Source organism: Opisthorchis viverrini, assembly GCF_000715545.1.
Source record: "Opisthorchis viverrini unplaced genomic scaffold opera_v5_159, whole genome shotgun sequence".
Taxonomy (NCBI): Eukaryota; Metazoa; Platyhelminthes; class Trematoda; order Opisthorchiida; family Opisthorchiidae; genus Opisthorchis; species Opisthorchis viverrini.
In genome coordinates, this window is record NW_008751816.1 from 903,936 (window position 1) to 927,893 (window position 23,958).

Consider the following 23,958-nt stretch of genomic DNA (forward strand, 5'->3'; position numbering starts at 1 on the left):
AAAATTGTCCTTTCAGTGTGGCTGGTCGCATGAAGTGGATATCCAGAAGCGTAAATAGTTATTTTCAACAACGCAAGTAGGTAAAGCCGGTCAATGCAGCAGTAGATCGGTAACCGCACGGATCCCAGTGATCGGGCGCTGTCAGTTACCGCCAAGATGTCTAAACTATACTGAACAAGTCGTAACAACTTGCTTGAGGCATTCATTTTTGTGTACCGGTCTCTAGGAAAGGCGAAATCATCAAAACAGTTAGAAGCGACTCTCTAGCCATACGGAGGTTTTCGACTGTTTATCGAGTATGGCACACATCAATAAGGACATTGATTTCTTATTAAGTTGCACATGTGTTCCTCTGGGACACTAAGGACATTACTGAAAAAAATCAGCCCAGTTATTTTATGATAAACGGCATTTTCATCTGCGAAAATTCAAGTAAAAGTGGACTGAATGGTAAGAAATATGCGAAACATTAGTAAGGTCAATTCACTGAGATGTACGACGCCTCATTCACCAGTCTTCAATTGGTGCCGTGCTGTACTTCTTGATTACTAATCACGCTCTGCATGTCAGTAAAATATCAAATCACATTAGTCAGTAGAAGTACACTGTTCACGAACAGAGGGACTTTGCACGTCTGTAGAGCTAAATTATAGATGCGTTTGATAGACCTCAGAAACAAAAAACCAACACAAGTCAGTGTGACGGTGCTAAACAGAAGTTAGAGCAGCTAACGACCAGGATGATTGTCAATCGCTATAGCAAAAAGACCTGATGATGCTAATTCAAGTGCTGGATATGTCTAGTAAGTAAGTCGGATCTCACTGTAGTTGATACATATATCGACCAGCTGACTAAACCAAGCACAGAATCATGAAGGGAAGAAAGTGATGACAAAACAGTAGCCTGAACAGTCCAGATGTCTGGGATTGTTCTTTGCATAATATGGAATCAGAAAGGAGAACGCATAGTAGCCGAAGGCATTAAACGAAGATGTTTTATGGTTCGACTGTTTCAGATGACTTCATTCGGGGAGGTGTCCAATTATTCCGAGAAGTCAACACTGATAAAATGATCGTGAACGTCTACTCATATTAGATGTGGGTACATGTTACAGAGATGGGTTTCCGAGTCAGAGTAGCCGATGCAATTCAATGGGTTACGGTACCTAATCGACTGACCTGAATGAGTGTTTCGCAGTCGGATCAATTGTTAACGTCACGCCGCACCTGTCCAAGTTGTACACATGTGGCTAGCGGGCATCCAATACGGATCTGCCGGTGAACAGTGATTGAAAAACTCTACGATTGCGCATAGTCGGGTTACACTAGCGGTCCGCACCGATCCGGATGACCTACTGTCTATGAGCCTGTTGTAGATCAGGTCACAACCCAGAGGATGAAGATCGGTGGACCAAGTCGCAATGGACCGTTGAGATCGATCATTTAGCCTGAGGACGATGGGATTCGCACCACATTGGACCATGAGTCAGCTTTTAATCAGACATCAGCATACTGACACACTTCATCCGCACAAAGCCTCTCAATAATATCCATCCGGTCTGTCAACATTGAAAAATACCTGCCTGTTTTCCACGGTCGAATGTCTTCACAGAAATTATTAAAAGATGCATCCTACCGAACAAGCCACAATCGATCATCTGGCTAAAACATCGCATTTGATAGGACGAACACGAAAACGGTGAGGCACGTAACGGGGAAGTTGACGACAGAGACACGGTAGCTGCACCATCACAATTCGCGGAAGTACAGCAAATTAAGCCCAACTTACCCACCGATGATTCATGAATGAGCCCGATTCGGACTGTGCGGACTCACACGAGCTTGATGTGATTTTTCACACTTATCCGTTCATCCACGATAGTTGCAAGGAAGATGTTGAAAACTACTAAATACGTGCCTTCATTTTCATTCCTGTGATATTAAGCATGAAACAACCAAGGGTGAAAAAGGAAGAATATCATGGATGACACCGTTACACCATCAGATTATTCGAAGCAATAGTGTTTGCTTCCAACAGCATGACACTCCGTCCCACTGTCGTAGGAGTGTACGAGAATTTCTGGATGAACGTCTCGAGTTTAGATGGATTGGTCGATGAGAGCCGTCTGACAGACTTCTCAGGTTGCCGGACCTGAAATTCATTGGTTTTCTTGCATCTGGGGGTGGTTGTATCAGTGTGTGTAAAACAAACAACCGAAAAGTCTTCAAAAGTTACAACCTAATACCCTGAACGGATGGAAAGCGATGGCCAGTTGTCACATATGCATGCTCTTGTACGAACAAAACACTCACACACACACTACTGACCTTTGGATTTTCTGTCCATGCATTATCCTATCAACGAAGTGTTTACAATCACAATGAGTTATCATGTGAATCAGCATCACTCTAGAGGTTGTCAGATGAAATCCGACCTGATTCGATTCGTAGAGCACTGTTTTAAGAATTGCAGACAAGTGCTTCGCTGTTATTTCTAGGCTAACAGCAACTGATCAACAAGTAATAGTGCGCTCATCAAATCTATTACTTCATGTTCCATCTGTGAGGTAGTGAACTCTTCAAAAAGCTGCAGAGATTAAAAGACATTCCAAAATAAATCCAGCGGCATGTGATCGAGGTGTACACGACATTGTTCGTTTGCCAGCTCGCATCCTCGTTCAACCAAACTTCCGAGTTCGGTTCCAATCTTTTATCTCACGCACTATATTTAGGAGGTTGCGCTTCTCAGCAGGTCCCTTCAAGTGTAGCCTTGAGTCGTCTACTTTACCAGTGAGTCTGGATCTCGCCGTTCTGCTTATCACGGATCAGAGGTGCTTGTACTGCACGCCACAGATATCACGAGTATCGGCGCTCAACGGTCCACCTCAGCAATCGAAGCTACTTATGTCTCCCCGGCCGCATGAGTTGTGACCTACGTCCGGCACCTTGCGAAGGTGCTGGCTTCTCGTGTCGCCCCCCTCCCCCGACCGCTCAACCGTCACAGTGGGCGAGGCCGTCGAGCCCTATCCAATGTTGTGAGTCTCCCACGTAGCTATCGCTTGACCCGATTTTGACTTACCACGCAAGGCTTGTTGCAGTTGTCTAATCTCGTTTGTGGGCTGGCTGAGGTTCGTGTTGCTATGCTCGGTCGAATCACGTGGTGGCAGTGAGTGGTGTGGGTTGTTATCCAGACGCTTGCAAACGCGATGCTGAGCTGGATTCGGTTTAGCTTGCTGTCGAAACCAAATTAGAGTGCCAATGAGTGTGTGTTGGATTCTGGCCCATTTAGGTACAAGTTAAACTTAACGGTGAGAGAAACTCGGGCCGTTCGCCTACCTGATGAGCCCCAAGAAGGGTGGAAGCGGTCGTGAGCTGTCAATGTTTTCAGTATCCTTATAAGTAGTGTGTCATTTTATACAAGCTCGGCAAGCTTACCCACTGTGTCGGTTGGAGCATTGGTTTGACGGAATTTCGCAGTCAGTGTGGCTCTAATTGGTGGGAACTTGCATTCGTTGAATCGCAGCCAAAGTGGGAGCAGTTGAAACTTGGATACGGAAGGGATTCTCACGACATCACCGATCACCCAACAGACCACAGGTTCATCTGATAATGAGTAACAGTGCTGCTGCGTGGAGGATGACATCGAGCCAGTTTTTACTCAGTAGCATCAGAGATGAGATGTGTTCGGTGACGAAAAGATCGGTCTGTGCACTTGTGACAAACTATTGGTCCACCGGTAGTGGACATCGCAAGTACTCGTTTTACGCACGAATTTTTCTCATATTAAGCCATCCATGAAAAAACTGAAAATCAGAAGGGATAACGTTGAAAACCGCCTTACGGTGTAACGTTTATCAACCCGTCCTTCCTGAATGCCAAATTCGAAAGCTTTCCACACCTCATAAAATTGCAGAATGTTGACAGGATTTCAGTGCTTGTTTTCAAGCAACAAAGACGGGTCTTCCACTCTGATGTGAGTTGTCGTTTGAATAGGAAAGATTGCACAATTTGGTTTCAGGTTAGACGAAAACCACGCCTTTTTTGGATTGAACAAATGGTGAATTCAGTTCATCGATCAGTATATTAGCAGCCAATCTATTTTTTAGAAAGCGCTACGTTCATGCATTATCGTTGGTATCTAATTCCTATTCATGTTATGTTCGTTGCAACTACGAGTAAGTCCAAAGCCATAGGAAATGTGTCTAACCAATGCTGTCTGATTTTAGCATCTTACTTCAAACATACTCTCTCAGAAAAAGTTTTTCAGACGAGGGAGACAAAGGCTTGTGCTGGGTATCTCCAAACTAGTCTAGATTCTCATTCGAGAAATCCGGATGGGGAAAATGCTGCAGGATTTTGACGACGAATGGCACTGGTTCTAAAGTACTCGAGTGCGGATTCAGAAGCTATGGTAATGAGCGAGACAAATTTAATAGGTCGGGGAAAACTCTTCAAAACTGGCTCAGGATGCCACCTTCTGTTGAGTAGGAATACCGATGTCCCAACTCTCGTCAGGTGCCAAGGATTAAACTTATACGGTAGTTTGACAGCTGACAGTGTTTATACTCACCGAAAAGCAAAGTAAATTCTGTTACTGGTGCACAGTTTGATATCCTTAAGCTGACAGGAAAAAGTACTATGATCATGTCCGTCACGAACAGACTCGACCTTACCATGGTGTGACGGCTTGCGCAACTCAGTGACCAATTGAGCTATACTGGAGGGTGTCCCCGTGACACTCACAGAGTCTCTCACATCAGGTTTGTCAATTGTTAGAGGTCTGACAAACACAGTCTCCTGGCCCTCAAGGTTGGGGGTTGCAACATGTGGCTGCTTGCTCCATAGAAATGATAATGCATTTGCATTTCCCGCCAAACACCTCTGTCTTGAGGTTAGTTGTTTTAGCTAAAGGCTTTGTATGAGGACCCTCATTATCCTCCTGTATAGTTATGGGCACCCTGGCAGTATCCCAGCCCACATACAAATTGATTCCTAAGTCTAACAATAAACTCATGCCACATCGGCCGTCGCATTTTGTTATCGGCTGGGTCGCCTTACTTGCTGCACACAGCAGGGCGGGTAAGCAAAAACAGTCTATTGCTGACACCTTCTTTATCTTTCACATGCTTTTTCTTCCTCCTCTTCCCACCCCATTAATAACATTTCTCTTGTAGGCCCAGGAAATGAAGTGATGACTCCTTCCGTGTTGCATCGGTTTTGCGTGCAACATCTGCTTGTCACATGGCACCGGCCTCCTCAGGTATCCCCAATACAATCTTCAAGCCTCGACCTTCAGTCTATCCGGCCGCCTTCAACGTCCGCACTCTGAAGCAAGCAGGACAACAAGCTGCTCTTGCTCTCACACTGGACTCGCTTGGCATTGATGTGTCTTGTATCCCAGAAACAAGAATTCAGGATGCAAGCACAGTGGTTGAGCTAACCGCCCCATCATTTTCTACTCGCTTTCGGCTACGTGCCTCTGGCGATGCAGAGTTCGCTGCGGCGGGGATTGGTATCGTCCCAAGTCACCGGGCGGAAGGATTCTTGCTTGGCTGGATAACTGTTGATGATCGCCTCTGTGCGGTTCGTCTGGCAACGTTTGTGAAGGAGTCTCACAAGCAGGAAGTTGGTCGCTCTCTGTTTATCGTGTCTGCTTAAGCTACAACTGATTGTAGCGCCGACGCCGTCAAAGACAGGTTTTACAGCGTCCTAAAGGCCCTGTTGCGGCGTACTAAAATTTCAGATATCGTGGGGGTTGCCGGAGATATGGATGCACAAGTGGGCAGGCTTAGCGCATCTTAGACTCAATTAGGAGGTCGACATGGGTTGGAATCAGTACATACGGACAGTGGTGAACGGTTGTTTCAGCTGTGTGCTGATCACAGACTGTTTTTATGCAGTACTAGCTTCCGAACTAGCGGGCGTTGTCTGGTCACAATGTGTCCTCGAACGCCAAGCCGACAACAAACTCAAATCGATCACATTGCTATCAGCTACTGATGGCGCAGATCACTAGCTGACTGCCGGTGATTTTGGAACACATTTGTGGATTCCGACCACGCACTCATCCAGAGTCACTTCTCCCTTCGTTTCCCACGGCCGTGTAAGATGCGAAAAGGTCACTTAGCAACTGAGAGACTGGCAGATCTGGATGTTAGACGAGCTCCCTAGAATCGTCTTCTAGTCTCTTCCAAACGCTCCATCATCAGAGGTGAACTCATACTGGGACGAGAGTATCACTTCTTGCATAGTGCTGTGAGTTTTGCCTGTGGCACAACACACAAGGCTCACTCAGGTACTGGATATCAGACCTAACGGTGGCACTGCCTGAATCTTGGAGAACTATCTCATCTGGTTCCGAACGTAAACTGATGCGACGAATTATCAGACGTCAAGTGAAAGTGAGCGGTCGAGCCGGACGTGAAGTGTGGTGTACACAGAAAGCCAAGGGAATGGAAGAGGCCAAGAACATCTGAAAAATTATTTCAGTTGATACGCGCAACCGGTCCCTCAAAACCATCACGGATCGGAATGGAGTGACCATTTTGAATAAAGAAGAACATCTCGACCAGTGGGCCGAATACTTCGAATAAAAATTGTGCTGGCTACCACCTGCCACTCATCTAGAGCCCACAGTTGACGTAGAACCCTGGACGGTGAATTTGGAATTTCCAAAGGGTTGCGTTGATCAAATCTTCACACTCCGTCAGGTGCTAGAACAATGCCATACGTATAAGCGACCCTCATTTCTAGTATTCATGGATTTCCGATGCGCATTCGGCTCGGGTGACCTATCTGTTCATCTTGACACGCTTGCTCCGGAAGTTCGTATTCTCAGACTTCCGGATTCGTGAGAGTATATGGCGAGCTCTCCAAAAGCTCCTATACACAAAGTGATGTCCGTCAGCAATACCCAATTTCTCCATTCCTACTTAATTTCGTGATTAATGAAATCATGGGACGAACGATGGAAGGTCTCTCGAACCCCGGTATTCAAATGGCCTGTGACGAAAGCCTTGTGGAACTGGAATATGCAGGCGACATCGTTCTCCTCTTCGAAGAGGAGGGGAAGTCGCAGGTGTTTTTGGACGAACTATCCAAAGTCATCCCTTTCTTTGGTATGCGCTTTGCACCCACAAAGTGTGAGGTCATGTTACTGGACATGCAGTCACTGGACACGCCACTTACAATCCAATGAGAAGCACTGGAAGTTGTGGAGCGTTTTACGTATCTTGGAAGTTGTGCTATTTGTTATTTTAGTGTGACGGATGAGGAAAGTACACAAATTTGCAACGCCCGGGCTGCATTTGCTAATTTGAGACACCTATGGCGTCCCTGAATCTCAAGAAACGTGTGTATCAAGCAACAGTGCGGGCTGTTTTGTTGTATGGCTGAGACTTGGCCTGTTCGAGCATCAGAACTGAGACGTCTTCAGGTGTTCGACAACAGTTGTCTGAGAGCCATAGCTCCTGTGGATTGGTGTCGGTGAATCCATAACGAGACAACTGGAAAGCGAGTTTTCGGTTGTGCAACGGGGAATCCCATTGAAGAATGTGTCCAGCACCAGAAGCTGCGTTGATTGGAACATGTGATGCGTAGACCGAATCATCGTTTGCCGAAGAGTGCTGTTTTCCATGCCCAGTTCATAGAACCGGAAACAGAGATGTGGCCAATCCTTGACTCTGCACAGGAGTATGAAGGAGATTACGGAACGTTTGGGGTGCTGTCGGTGCTGCTGGCCTTCCAGGATGGGGACCGCGTGATAGAGACATGGTTGCCAACCAATGTCAGTGGCGTTCTTGTTGTCATTTGCTATCCGGATTGACTAAATGAGTGTCTGGAGGTGTAGGCACCTTGGAATTATTGCAGTAAGCCAGCAATAATTTCCTTCCCCGTCCACCTTTATTCTTTTCTTCAGGATAAGGTTTTCAAATAAATCATGGCTGTACGGAAGTTAACCATCGGTGTTGAACACTGATGTCATGCTATCGATGATGATGCTTTGGCATAAATGACTTAGATAAGGATCATGATTGTGCGGCACGGCTGCTAGTGATCACCCACGTGTGCGGAAACACTCCAATCTGAGGGACATTGTGGTGTTCTTCGAAGGTGGTTACTTAAACGAAGCATTGACAAACAGCCATCCACAGTTGATAGGTTGACCGTAAGGTCTTGGAAAGAAGGCGGTCCAAACCTTAGTGAATTGAGGCGTATTTTGACTAAGCAAAAGGGGTTTGGCTCTGTGAACCTTGCCCAACAAAAGTCCAGTACACGGTGATGCAAACCTTGGCCTCTAGTTGAGAACAGCTGACTTCCTCTCATGGTATCTGGTTAAACGAATTCTTCTATTTGCATTCCTGAAAGAACCTGTGTACCGATGCACCACAAATGTGCAACTCATGTTCAACGGTGAACTGTATCACTCATGCTTGAGTGTCGAGGATGAGCACAAACAACCCGCTGATGTTCTCTTTACTGCCAGAATGCCGATGACATTTTATACTGGAACAGATCAAGAGGTTGGAACTTTTAACACTGCTCTATCATGTTTACCTTCGGGTTCGAACAATAAGGTATTTTTGCAGTCCTGGATTGGGAATTTTGCCGAAATATCTGTCGTAAACCTAACTGCATGGACGTGTTACAGAAGACGAGGTTTATAGCCGTGGACCTAAACACGTGTTCTTATGAACCTTTCCAGTCGATGCTCGATCCTATTAAGGACGTAATACGTCGAAACCGCTATCATGTATGAGGAAGAACATACGACTATAAGCAAAAGGCAACAGTGTTTGACAATTTTAAACAAGGAACTATTTATTAGCCCTCTATTCATAAGTGAAATCTTGAGAGGTATTTGGTCACTGCTTATCTATTATCCGCCACATTTGATGCGGCCAAGACAGATGTTCCCTCGTTTCCTCAAAGTCAGTCTTCCTACCGCGAGGACAAATAAGGCGGTTCATCAATTCCAGTACTTGTGTACAGCTGGATAAATCAGTCAGATGTCCAGAAAACTAGCAAAAAGAGTATGAGTATACCCACTGGTGGAACGGCCAGGAGTAGAGGATTCAATCAAAAGCGTCATTCCTGAAAGCTTGATTTACTCGAATCACTGCTGTACACCGGGCAGTGTGCTCCAGTACAAATCTATTGTTATCAAACGGAGGATATTTAGCACGACTGAGGCCTGTGCTAACAAAACTAATCCACCCGGAGTCTACCTCTGTCCTGACCCAACTACACTAAAGCGATTTCCCGCCCAACGACTGATGACCGAAAAAGTGACACTTGACCTTTACTATCCACACAAAAGTGTCACACCAACTTGAAACAGATCGGCCGCTTCACTGATCTATGCTGTAAACAGTTCTGCGACTGACTCAGTGATGGTATCCTTTCATTTCACCCCTGATTTTCTCTTGCCTGATATCACAGGAATGAAAAGGAAGGCACGTATTTAGTAGTTTTCAACATCTTCCTTGCAACTATCGTTGGACGAACAAACAAGTGTGAAAAGTCACATCAAGCTCGTGTGAGTCTGCATAGTCCGAATTGGGCTTTCGTTACACGGACGCTCAGTCATGAATCATTGGTGGGTAGGTTGGGCTTAATTTGCTGTATTTCCGCGAATTGTGACGGTGCAACTGCCGTGTCTCGGCCGTCGACTACTCCGTCACGTGCGAAATGGTCATATTACTGCACCTCACCATTTCCTTTTGGCCTATCAACTGCGATGTTTTAGCCAGATGATCGATTGTGGCTTGTTCGGTGGGATGCATCTTTTAATAATCTCTGTCAATGCATTCGATCGTGGAAAACAGGCAGGTATTTTTCAATGTTGACGGCGCTGACGGCTATCATTGAGAGGCTTTGTGCGGATGAAGTGTGTCAGTATGCTGATGTCTGATTAAAAGCTGACTCATGGTCCAATGTGGTGCGAATCCCATCGTCCTCAGGCTAAATGATCGATCTCAACGGTCCATTGCGACTTGGTCCACCGATCTTCATCCTCTGGGTTGTGACCTGATCTACAACAGGCTCATAGACAGTAGGTCATCCGGATCGGTGCGGACCGCTAGTGTAACCCGACTATGCGCAATCGTAGAGTTTTTCAATCACTGTTCACCGGCAGATCCGTATTGGATGCCCGCTAGCCACAGGCGTATCGGCACTTCCAGACTGCTGCAAGTTCATGCCTTAACCACCTCGAGATCGCCCTTGTAATACGAGAATGGTCGCGCAAGGGCCATTCTGTAAGCGATTGATCGCAGTCCAGTATGAGGAAAATCAACCACCAATATACAGGCCGATTTGGAGGCTTGATAGTCTGTTGACAAGACCCAAGTTGGACTGACGAGATACGACGATGAAGATGCTTGGTGCAACGCAGTCTCTGTACGTGAGACTGAGATGAACTTTGGATCACGCGTTCAGAGCTAAATTCGATACATTTTTTGACGAAATATACTACAATTGAAGTTGCTGGAAGCTCATATACCAAAGCTATACGGGAGAAAGTCACATAGGGCTAACTGAAGCACTAAGCACCACGATTGTGTTCATTGGCCCGAATTTCGGAGCACACACCTATAGGTATTTAGCTAATGAGGCTCAGTGGCAATGGTGTCCACGAACGGTTCACGTGAAGTCATGTACCGCAAATGTTGGTAGGAGGCTGGCAACTGCGGCCTGTACGGAACAGCTCATAGGTGGACCCTAGCTTTGATTAACTGCCGTGTACACGGCGTAGATGGCGTATTGTACCTTGGACTACCTGATGATCACGTCATCAGTCCGAATCCCGGTGCACACCCTATCCAGAGGTATTCTAGACGCGGACGAGCACTACAACTTCGAATTCACGAACATTTATTAGCCCAAACTGAAAGGAGTATGAAGTGGTGCGTTTCATTTTACAGAGTCTGAAGCGATTTGCGACTGTATAAAGTTTTACGGAGTCTTCCGTTGGATTGTAGCATATCAGATGTCGCGAGTGCGCGTCACGTCCTGCGTTTTTCCAATGATCTGTAAGTCTACCACTGTACCGTTACATTCAGAATAGAGCACTGGATGGCCGAATTCACGAAACTCAGAACCCCATATTTCTGCACCTTTTTAAATTCAGCTGCAAGGATTAATATCAGATGCATGGAAACCAATCAACCCGCACCCATGCACTGTTCAATGATGGATTATTACAACGAAAAACAATCCACAGGGTCGGGCTCCCTCAGCATCTAGCCCAGTGAAATTTCGACTACTGATTTGCCGAACGCTAGCCATGTGACACTGCAGACTCAACCATGAAATGCGTTGGATGGCTGAGAAGTTTCAAAAGTAAAGCGATTTGTGGGCGTTTCGGTTGAAATGGTCTTGCGTACTTCTACTTTAGGTAAAATAGTATGCCTGGACAAGACAAGTGGCAAACAGCTTGAAAACTGCAAATGGTATCAACTGCATCTAATTCGCGTTAGTACCACAAGTGTAAAAAACAGTGGCCTTTGCAAAAAGATGCTCGCATATTAATCATCTTATCGAACAAACTATTGGAGGATTACCCGTTCGGATAATTCATGCACACCACACCCCCAACTACAGAACTCGGGTTTATCACCACCTCCCTGTAAGCATTACATGTAAGCATTACATCTAATGCTTGATGTGCCGATCTCACTTTGTTTTCTTTTGAACATGCGCCACACCAGTTGGATTCGGCCAGCAGCCAGCCGTAGCGCCTACTGAGTGCGTTGCCTGGTGACCTGACTCAGCGTTCACAGCTTAATCTGGACGCCCATCGAAAGTACGTATTCCATGACCGGCATCCAAATTATAGTCAACCGCGCCGTGACGTAACAATATCGCAGCACCTTTGTTCTTCTTAGCCAGATGATCGATTGTGGCTTGTTCGGTGGGATGCATCTTTTAATAATCTCTGTCAATGCATTCGATCGTGGAAAACAGGCAGGTATTTTTCAATGTTGACGGCGCTGACGGCTATCATTGAGAGGCTTTGTGCGGATGAAGTGTGTCAGTATGCTGATGTCTGATTAAAAGCTGACTCATGGTCCAATGTGGTGCGAATCCCATCGTCCTCAGGCTAAATGATCGATCTCAACGGTCCATTGCGACTTGGTCCACCGATCTTCATCCTCTGGGTTGTGACCTGATCTACAACAGGCTCATAGACAGTAGGTCATCCGGATCGGTGCGGACCGCTAGTGTAACCCGACTATGCGCAATCGTAGAGTTTTTCAATCACTGTTCACCGGCAGATCCGTATTGGATGCCCGCTAGCCACAGGCGTATCGGCACTTCCAGACTGCTGCAAGTTCATGCCTTAACCACCTCGAGATCGCCCTTGTAATACGAGAATGGTCGCGCAAGGGCCATTCTGTAAGCGATTGATCGCAGTCCAGTATGAGGAAAATCAACCACCAATATACAGGCCGATTTGGAGGCTTGATAGTCTGTTGACAAGACCCAAGTTGGACTGACGAGATACGACGATGAAGATGCTTGGTGCAACGCAGTCTCTGTACGTGAGACTGAGATGAACTTTGGATCACGCGTTCAGAGCTAAATTCGATACATTTTTTGACGAAATATACTACAATTGAAGTTGCTGGAAGCTCATATACCAAAGCTATACGGGAGAAAGTCACATAGGGCTAACTGAAGCACTAAGCACCACGATTGTGTTCATTGGCCCGAATTTCGGAGCACACACCTATAGGTATTTAGCTAATGAGGCTCAGTGGCAATGGTGTCCACGAACGGTTCACGTGAAGTCATGTACCGCAAATGTTGGTAGGAGGCTGGCAACTGCGGCCTGTACGGAACAGCTCATAGGTGGACCCTAGCTTTGATTAACTGCCGTGTACACGGCGTAGATGGCGTATTGTACCTTGGACTACCTGATGATCACGTCATCAGTCCGAATCCCGGTGCACACCCTATCCAGAGGTATTCTAGACGCGGACGAGCACTACAACTTCGAATTCACGAACATTTATTAGCCCAAACTGAAAGGAGTATGAAGTGGTGCGTTTCATTTTACAGAGTCTGAAGCGATTTGCGACTGTATAAAGTTTTACGGAGTCTTCCGTTGGATTGTAGCATATCAGATGTCGCGAGTGCGCGTCACGTCCTGCGTTTTTCCAATGATCTGTAAGTCTACCACTGTACCGTTACATTCAGAATAGAGCACTGGATGGCCGAATTCACGAAACTCAGAACCCCATATTTCTGCACCTTTTTAAATTCAGCTGCAAGGATTAATATCAGATGCATGGAAACCAATCAACCCGCACCCATGCACTGTTCAATGATGGATTATTACAACGAAAAACAATCCACAGGGTCGGGCTCCCTCAGCATCTAGCCCAGTGAAATTTCGACTACTGATTTGCCGAACGCTAGCCATGTGACACTGCAGACTCAACCATGAAATGCGTTGGATGGCTGAGAAGTTTCAAAAGTAAAGCGATTTGTGGGCGTTTCGGTTGAAATGGTCTTGCGTACTTCTACTTTAGGTAAAATAGTATGCCTGGACAAGACAAGTGGCAAACAGCTTGAAAACTGCAAATGGTATCAACTGCATCTAATTCGCGTTAGTACCACAAGTGTAAAAAACAGTGGCCTTTGCAAAAAGATGCTCGCATATTAATCATCTTATCGAACAAACTATTGGAGGATTACCCGTTCGGATAATTCATGCACACCACACCCCCAACTACAGAACTCGGGTTTATCACCACCTCCCTGTAAGCATTACATGTAAGCATTACATCTAATGCTTGATGTGCCGATCTCACTTTGTTTTCTTTTGAACATGCGCCACACCAGTTGGATTCGGCCAGCAGCCAGCCGTAGCGCCTACTGAGTGCGTTGCCTGGTGACCTGACTCAGCGTTCACAGCTTAATCTGGACGCCCATCGAAAGTACGTATTCCATGACCGGCATCCAAATTATAGTCAACCGCGCCGTGACGTAACAATATCGCAGCACCTTTGTTCTTCGGTCCTACTAGGTCCGCATACCCCACGCACGTGTCCTGTCTGCTCCATATTAGGAAAACAGAACCTTTCAGCTTGATTCATATGGTATCCTTCATTAAGCACACAAGGTCACTAATGAATGAAATCGATCGATGCAATTCCGGTAAATCGAGGCGCCACCAATAACCGGACCGAGTGATTTCAGACGGACTTGAGGACAACCACGGGGTTATCACAACTTCATTGACCAGGTGCCTAGACGCTTGTGACTAAGAATTCGGTTTACAATGAATCACATCCCCATCCCGTTTCTAGAAAATGAGGAGAAAATCATACAATTTATGTCTTTTGGACGAGATTGGACTAATTTGCTTTTGCTTCACTGCGGTTTTCGTACAAACGGAAAACGGAAAAAGGAAAGGAGAAAAATAATTATCATAGTAAAACGGAATCCAAGCAAACCGGGAGAAAAGTGGAACCACAACCCCTATTGGCAACAGTATTTGTGTACGGTGGGGGTAGTGATCGGGAAGTAATTTATACAAGCCCTCTAAATGGTCACCGGTACGCACAATCACTGGTCACTTTCGCATAAATAAGGTTCCAAGCAGGGTGGCCAAACCGAAAACGCCGATGGCCTTGAATAAATCAGATTTTCCGAGCGCTGGCCAAAGGGAGTAAAGATCGTCGACAGTTGCATCGGAGCGATAGTTTGCAAACTCCAAAAGTCCCATCTGCAGAAGAGATATTGGGAAAAACATTAGTTGCAGCCACAAATCAAGAGTGTCGTGTCGATGACAGTAACAAACAATGAAGGCGATAGATTATACTGTTTTCGAACTAAACACATCTGCTTGGGAGTCTACGTTGAAATTACTCAATCAACTGTTGCGCCTCGTGTAAGAGCATACCACCGATGAGTGGTGCACATGCATCTCGGTGACAACAGTCACTGCAAGGTGTTATTCACATTCGTCAAAAGTGGTCATCCAAACCACGTCCGTTAGATTTCTGCTGTGTGCATATGTCACTGGTAGATGAGACGACGTTGGACAGCCATTCATGCGAGATGTCATAAAGACCGTCTAGATTATTGACAGAATTCATAAAAAGTAACACAAGGAATCATATACAGGGAATCAACATGCGTTTAGCCGGGGTGACACATACTCGTCATAGATGTGACAACAGAAATACTGCCGTGTGATCAGACACTCAAGGTCATTGTGTGACCTGGCACCAGATGTATCATATGAACCAGAAAAGTGAATCAAACCACGAGAAAGAAAGGCAACAAATGCCTTCTGGGAGATATGAGCATACTCACTCAGTCTCCATTCTCGTGAGTAGCTCAGACGTTGGTTCACTGTCACCCTGAGAAGACGGATAGAATTCAGAATCACCGCTTAACGAAGCCTTCTGTCCGACTTCATTTAATATTATGACAAAAGTAAAAACGGCACGCAGCTTACCCAGCCACCATGTGCTAGAATCCAAGGTCGTAATCGTTCGGTGCAAAAGGTCACTGTAGCCTGTACTATAGAATCAGCCTCTCGTAACTTTTGTTCATTCTTCAATCGTCTCACAACGACACGTAAAAACCCAAACATAACCACAATACGCCCCCAGTTTTGCCGATCAAACATTGTGAATAAAACTTCCATATAGCTCTGTTCCAGGGAACCTTCAGTGTCCAGACTGCCACGGCTAAATTTCTCGATACTGTCAACAAGCCTTGGTGACGTGGACAACCGCCCGTCGAATTCGTTGACCAGCTGGAGAAGGCACTCAACCAATCTTCTTATTTCCGATGCACTGTAAGGGTCATCCACTGCGGACCGGCCCCAGTTTGTCTGTTCAGGACTAACGATACTAGTCTCCAAAAACGAGCGACATAGAACAGACGTCTGCCTTTCAAACAAAGAGGGCTCGGAGTGCATTATTCTGAAACGAAAAGAACAAAATCAATCAGGGTTTAAAAAGCAATGTATCTGTCACCTGAGGTGAGCAGGACAGTTCAGTTGGTCAATAGCCATAAAAACCTGGGACCGTAGTATCACAGAGATTGAACTCTTCTCAATCCTAGTCACACAAGATCCCCGTCAAGAAATTGACAGGATACAACAGCAATATAGAACTGGATAAGGGTCAGTCAGAGAGATTCGCCACCGGACCTGTCGGATCCATAATCCTAACAACTCGATAGGTTGGGGCATAAGCAACCTCCGGAAGTCGCAACTCGAGACGAAGAGTGCGGATGACGAGGTTCGGATTTGTGAGCCTCGGAATACTTATACAACTTCCATCAGTCGATGCGAACTGAGCTACGACTCTCTCAGCTGTAACACCTTCCAGTGCCTAGCTGCCATGCCACCCGAAGGTTGCACGAGGGCTGGGATACTGTCAGGTTGCCCAAGCCTAGACAGGGGAAGTCGAGAGGCAGAGGTCGCGTTCGAATCACGGGCCTTCCGATCAGTAAATTCGTGCTCCAACCACCAGAGCCATCTCGCCCCATCTCGAGCTACGACTCGCAGAAATGTGAGGTTATAGTTTTCGACTGGTATTGTACCCTGGGTGGCCGTCTATTGGTTAAGTCTGCACCGAGCTCGCCAGACTATGCGATAAGGAGAAGATAGAGAACACTGGACAAGGCTGTATTATTAGGACAAAACATACAGGGCTTCTGCATAAATATATAGGATGAATAAATGGCCAATTATGGCCGTTCACTTGTTCGTTCTGTACAGCCAATGGCAGTGTTCCGGTCGTGAACACTTTCAGCCTCACTCTGCCGGTCGTATGTTGCTAAGTCGTGTTTGGGGTGCCCCGCCAAAGCGCCTGTTATCCGAAACATGTCGTACCGATGGTGACCTTGGGGATGCGTCATTCTCTGCACATAGTCTTTTTTTCATTTCTGGGCGTGTCCTGACAACTGGCCACTTCACTCATCCATCCTCACATGCAACGAAGTCGCAGAGATATCAATATGAGAGAGGAGCTGCTTCACTGAAGACGACGTTTCTGACGAAAAACCACCCGGTAAAGCTGCATGGATATATCTCCGTCACCTGTGTCATCAGCATAAGACTGATGGACCGCTTGTAAAACGTTTCAGTACATTCTGTGCCAATGCGCAAGTGTTTGACGGCATCAGTTAGCTAGTAGCTTTCGAGCATCGCAGCCTATGGAACACTATGTTTCGTGGGAAAAAGGCGTGAGCAACTAGCAAATGAATGACAGGGGAATTTGTTTTTGTTTGAACAGCGATCTTACGAGGCTGAAAACTGATTCTACCCTCCTGGAAAATCGCCTTAATGGCGCTCCCTCTCTAGGATAAGCAAGCTCAACAAGAGATTCAGTTGTCTCTAGACTGTCCCTGCTGTGTTGCAACGACTTCCTTTCCGAGTGCACTCACGCTTTTGATGATGATACGACCCCTCCAATTTCGGATTCTTAATATTTTTCGAAGTTCACTCCATTTATTGATCAGGTGACATGGTGACCGCGGGCAGGCGTATGGTGCGCCGAACGGTCTTACAAACGTTCACCCTTCTATCCCGTTGAATGCAGCAACTCTCACTCCTACTAAATCCAGGTGTGCTTCTCTTTCTCCCTTATTCACTTTTTATTAACTTGAACTCTGTCCTTCAATAGTCCAACTGCTCCCTTAGTGAATTATCACTTTCACTACACCCAACTGGTTCCAGGTAAAACGAGGTATAACTCAGTTCCAAAAAGCTTCCCACTCCGAAAACGCGGAAAATAAATATATGAATTTCTCTACGGCTCCAAACGTGGTTATATGGAGAGTGGGAGCGGATGCGTGAACTGATCAACCGAAAACCATAAGTAACCTTATCAGGTGAGGCTGAGTGTTAACCGACAGAAGTCACCAGTCATAAGAATACATTCCGACCGAATCAGTGGCAAGTAGAGTCAGCAGGAATGTCTATTACGAGGTTGAGTACAGATGAAGGGATCATGCACTTCCGTCGAACAGCATCATTGTCATCACCATCATCAGAGACAGCAACAGCAGCATTGAGACCAATGCTTTATCGCCTTACAAACATAGGGTCTATCTAATCATATTTAAAGCTTTTAAGTGAAAAATATGAGAATGAATGAGGGAGCAACCTGGTGGAAACCTCCCCCAAGAATTCTGATGTCTACACCTCCAAACACTTATTCAGATAACCTGGAAAAACACTGACAAGAATGCCACTGACATCGACTAGCCGTCATTTTTGCAACGTTTTTTGTCAACTACAGGAGGGAATAATGGGGATGACTTGGGGAACAACACTCGTCTCGGTAGACAATGTTTCGGCACGTAGCCTATCCAACTCAACTGACCGTGCTGGATGTCTTCCGCTGCACAACCAAATATCCGTTTTCCAACCAATTTATTATCATTTCGTTGAAGTCATTCATTGCCAACAACACTGATGAGACATCGGAAGGCAAAAACCTGAAGACACCTCACATCATCGGTCCGCAGAGGTCATGTGTGACAACATTACAGCAACGCAGTTCACATTGATACACACAACCCTACAGCCCCGATGATATCCTTTTGACCCCATCAGTGGCGCAAAAAGACAAACGGGATCTGGGTACTTACTACACCAGATACACTGTCGTCAGAGCCAATACAATTGCCAAGGCATGTAAACTTCTCGACGACCATCTTGAATTGCGAGAAGCACATTCAGAGACCGAATTATGACTTTGCAAGATGTGTGTTGGAGGATAGTATGGCGGTGGCCAAGTTATTCCACGGTATTTGTGCTTCATCTTCGTCTCAACGCATGAGGACGACGCCGTCTGCATTTTCCAGATCAACGGGGTCCTCACCAGCATTTTGAAGAACCTCTGAAATTCACCGCAATTCATCAACTACAAGATGAACAAGAATGAAGAGGGTGGACACACATGCCGACACTTTAGGAGGGTGTTAGAGAGCTTACCACACACTGTCACACGCCCAGAGATATGTGAATATAAGGACCGGATTATGTTCGCAAACTTCTGGGGCATACCTTGTTGGTGTGTGTAGGACCTATGGACAGAATCGACCGCCCCCTTCAAGTCAAGGAACACCAAGATTAAAGGTCGTCCGTACATATGGCGTTCATCTAACACCTGATGGAGTGCGATGTGGTCAATGAAGCCTCTGCCAAGTCGAAATCATGCTGGATGATCATGTGTCGAGGTTCCGAGTGCCCAAAGATGATGAACTAGTGACGCCAGAAGCCTTGTCACAACGGGAGTCAAGCTGGCCATCTGTGGTTACTAAATTCAGTGCGAACACTTTCGAAGATGGGCTCTATTATCTGTGACGGTCTCCTCCCAGATAGATGCAAACAGGCTATACAGGCGATGGCTGAGGGATTTACCGCCGTCCTTGAGTAGAGTAGTTGGTAGGCGGCTGATATAAGGAGCAAAAGGATGCTTGAGTACACACGGACTCCCTGGGGCTCAAGGGGGCTCCACGTTTACGGTCTCTGTTTCTGTCCAAGGCTGATGGCGAGAATCGGAGGTCGCAAGTCGCTAATCGGATTTTTTTCCAAGCATTCCGCCCAACGATCCAGACGCGTTTTGCTGTACATCATTGTGACATTGTGACAGATAGCTGCTGGGACGTATAACGAGGTGTTGTAATCAAATCACTGCACTCTTTTGACAACTAGGAATGAGGATATCGGTGTCCCGTCCGGCTTGTGTTTCATCAGAGGTCCAACAGGCTGTTAGGTTGATGAGCTGTAGTCAATGAGCTGTAGGCCCGGCCGCTCTGAATAAACAAGGTAGTTGATCGGGACCAAACGCTTTTCAGGGTTAGCTTACGCTCTCGATGGATCTGATATGGCACACGAGTGCGGATGCAAAAGTCAATTTACGGCTGGAATGAATGTCATGGATAGATGTTTTATCAGTTCGCCATTCATTTGTGCATTCCAGATAATGCATGTATGGTATCATTCGAATAAGCCGCTGATTACTATTCCATATCCCATCTTTATTTTACGATTAGCTGGATTTATATACACTCGCGACTTATCGACTGGTAATACTAGATCATCTGACCCATGTGCTTCGACGAAGATCCCGACATGATTGTGCGCTAAAACGGTGGGGTCACCGACCTTACTCCTCGGGCATCTAACTCGGATACATTAAGTCGACGAACCATGGCATCCTTGACACATTTATTTATTGACTTCCGTTCATGACTATGCTTGGTCAGAACATCGAACTCCCAGTGTTGAGGTATATCAAAAGGTTTTAGGAAATAACTCTTCTCCATAGGTTGCGCTGGTTGGCTCCGTCTCACAGTCTGAAACCCCTCCAATTCCAGATGAGCCACATCTACACATTACAATCTTCGGTTCGATGACAGCCAAAAGGATGTCCCAACTTTTTCAAGGGAAGGCCACCGCCAAAACAATTTGAAAACTGCAGTGGTTAGGTTAGCGTTCAACGAAGGTGAAGAATCTAACCCCGATAACTACCGCCATTTAGCTAATTTCGGGTACTAGTGTCGAGTTAAACGTAAACAATATATTCCCCATGCCAATTAAGTGAATGAATGCTTCAAACACCGGAACAAACTGGATGTGACATACATGGACTTCAGCAAGACCTTTGGTAAAACTTGTCGTAGTCGTCTATCAGTCAAGCTCAAGGTCTATGGATTCGAAAATAATCCAGACTGCACTTGCGTCTCCCCAGCTGCCAGGACGATTAGCACACTTGCCAACTGTACTTTATCGCCACTGTCTCCAGTTACGAGTGGGCGGGGCTTCGCCCATAGTATTCAAGATTATTGTAATGGGCGCCGCAAAGGCTGCAGAATTCGACTGTCTACTACATTGGGACCAAATGAAGATGTGGGCATTGGCAGCGTCCATCACAACACAAGAAAGCTTCAAGCAGCTCTGGACTCGTTGCAAGTTCCATACTGCAGGTGTGTTGAGATAAGCACCGTGTATCCTCCCATGATTTGCCGCATTTTTACCAGTGAAATTCCTAGCTTCACATGTCTCTCCCATTCTGATAGCTTCTTTAAGTGCTACGTTTTATTCCGATTACTTAACGCAACTGACCGTAGTTCGAACCGACCTTATCAAACCATTTTCGTGCACTGATGCCCCATGCCCATTGGAGAAAAGCAGCCTGTTTCCACTGTCAATCGTAGTGTACCACTTGAAAACTGCTATTTTTTCTGCTCAATATCATCATTCACCCTGTCGTTATCGGTCACGAAGCTTGCTTTTGAGGCTCAACGGGACTTTGCACCTTTTGCTGAGTGACTTGTTGTGAGTGGCCCTAATTCCCAACGTGAAAATTTTGGGTTAAAAGACGGGACTTATCCACTCGCGACAGTGGATTATTATTGCGATTACCGGAGGTCTGGAATACCAGGGAAGTAGAACTTTCTCTGCTTGGTGTGGTGGTTCAATAGAATACGGACCTGCAGAATTTCCTCTTGTAAACTGAGTCAAGATTTTTGGATTGTTCTCCTTGTGACATTATATCTCACCTATATTAAGTTTGTTCTATTCATCAGGGACTCCCTAGAGTTGTTGGCCATTATAGGGGTATTATAGTGGGCGAGTCTCCAGTTGAGTCCCTTATTCCCCCTCTAAACTTTTATTTAATTTCGTGTTCATTCTTCGACAGTAGCTACTGACTTTGAAGATATTTCAACCGGAACACATTGGAGGTAATAACGTGACCATGCGACTAATTTTGCTCAGTACCTTGTTAACTTGTGTTCAACGAAAATCCTCTGGAATTTATAAGGTCAGGGAATTACTGGCACCAACTTATTCCGCACTACTCAACCGACGGGGCGGAGGGTGAAGCACCAACTTCAATACCCCGAAGTGCATAATACACCGGGGGATGCTTCGTTTGTGAGGTGTTCTGCAAGGGACGGGTAGTGTCAATATTTTTGGAAACATACATACAAACATACATACATGGGACAGCTACTGGAGACCTTTGGACAACTCCAGCCCTTGTTTCCTGGTGTTTTTTAGTTGTTCCGTTCATATTCGTACCTGTTGCAGTACGGGCCACTTGCTTGGTGCTAGTACTCCAAGGAGAATATTCACGTTGTATGTTCTGCGCGTTGCTCATTTTGCATCCCAATGTCCATTTATACTTGGCCTATCAGTTCGTAATGCATCAAAGCGTGCGTGCTTATCTGAGAGGGTCATTGGATTCCTCCAATACATTTGACCTCCTTCAGTGGCTCTTCGTCTTTCAGGTGTGCGCGGGAGCCCGCCCCACCTCTCCGATGCAGGTATATCCAATAATATTCTGTTTGTCTAGGGGTCTCCGTCAGGAGTGACCCTACTGAAATGAGTACAAACTAAACAACATAGTCCCAATAATACCTTTGCCGCCAAACATTAACCCACAGTTCCTTCGACCAGACAGTTTTCTTTTTTCCTGATCGAGCACATCAGAGTGCACACCTAGTGTAATAGGATAATTGCTGATTTACCGGGTACTTGTGGAGCACAAAGGCCGTAAGTGGACCGCGTCATTTACGGCTTTCTAGACCGAACCGCCGAATCTACCGTGAAGTTGTGTATGCAGTTTACTGAATGAAACTACAGCTAGTGGGTACACCATTTCTTACACGTAGACCAATGAGACGATGATGATAAGACCTAACGAGAAAGTCAGAGGTCAAGAACGGCGGTCAAATACACCAAAAAGAAACAGCCTGGATCGATGGTTTCCATCTATGGAATGATCTCAATGGTAGAGCGTTACTGACTACATCTGAAAAGATATTCATTATCAACACGGTAATCAATGTCCAAGCGCGGTACGTTCGAAATCGGCTTCGTTTTTCCCTCGTGCAAATTCGTGAAAGAATTTTTTAGTTGTTCAATCTATTCACAGAGTACACACGAGTAATTGTTGAATTTTATTACTCTAACAAAACATTTGAGAGATAACCCCTGATATTTTGCGCATACATCCTATTTCACAGCTAATCCTAAACATGACATCAATTTACACCGATTGCCCGCTGCAGCCATTGATGGACCACAGCAGATGTGGACGAAATGGCTGCCCGTCGAACGTCAAACGCGGTATGCAATGCCATCTCTGCAAGGCCTGGTGGCATTTCAAATGCACGGGTTCACGGGACGACCAGATAAGCCGACGAGCCAACACTCCTGACCCGTTTGTCTGCGCCAGCTGCCTCTACGTTAAGGGTGCAATGCATACCGCGGCCAAGAGGAGAGCCCCCACAACGGTACCCAATCCCCAGTGCAGACTCAGAAAGACCACTGTCAGTGTTCCGCTTTAATCGGGATACTCGACGCGAAATTAGAGCATCTTTCGAAGGCATTGGAGGACTCAGGCGCTAAGAATGCAGCGACCTGGACGAAAGTCGAAAAGGAAATTTCCTCGCTGAACCAATACCTCGCGATATCCATAACGGTCCCCATGACTGCGAAGAGTCATACAACTTTCTGACGCGGCTATAAAAACCGCCACAGCGTCTCTAGTGGACAGGCGCCTAAGAGGAAACAGACTGATAATCTGGGGGTCATTCTCCGGAAAAATCACGCTAGCGAAGCTGGCACAGTCGATCCTTAGCAATGTCCTCACCAAGCCTGATAAATCGCTCCACGCGGAATGGCTATGCCAGAAGGGAAGTAAGCGAACCCTTGGACTTCCTTCCCCATCTGACGTTCAGGAGATCTTGGAGCGGACTGGCAGCATTCAAAAGGCCAACCCAATGATCAGGCGCCTATCTGAGGATCGCCCTCTAGACGCGTGTAAGCTTGGTCATAGCAGGTCAGGGGTGGAAGCACGAAACAGGTTTCCACCGGGCACTAAACCAGACGACCCCAAACTCATGACCAGGCCGATTGTGGTCATATCCCCCTGTGCTCCCGAAAGCAGGCCGACGAAACCAGCTG

General features: G+C 46.2%; 1 protein-coding gene across 1 annotated transcript; it reads right to left on the reverse strand.

Annotated features, from left to right (window-relative positions):
• Nucleotides 1–14,343: 14,343 nt before the first annotated feature.
• T265_07148 (hypothetical protein) lies at nucleotides 14,344–16,889 on the reverse strand (the record flags this gene model as incomplete). The annotated part of the gene is made up of 4 exons (XM_009172592.1): nucleotides 14,344–14,736; nucleotides 15,475–15,946; nucleotides 16,331–16,523; nucleotides 16,733–16,889. 4 exons carry the CDS (start codon nucleotides 16,887–16,889, stop codon nucleotides 14,584–14,586), a joined length of 975 nt encoding a protein of 324 aa, XP_009170856.1.
• Between the last annotated feature and the right edge of the window lie 7,069 nt (nucleotides 16,890–23,958).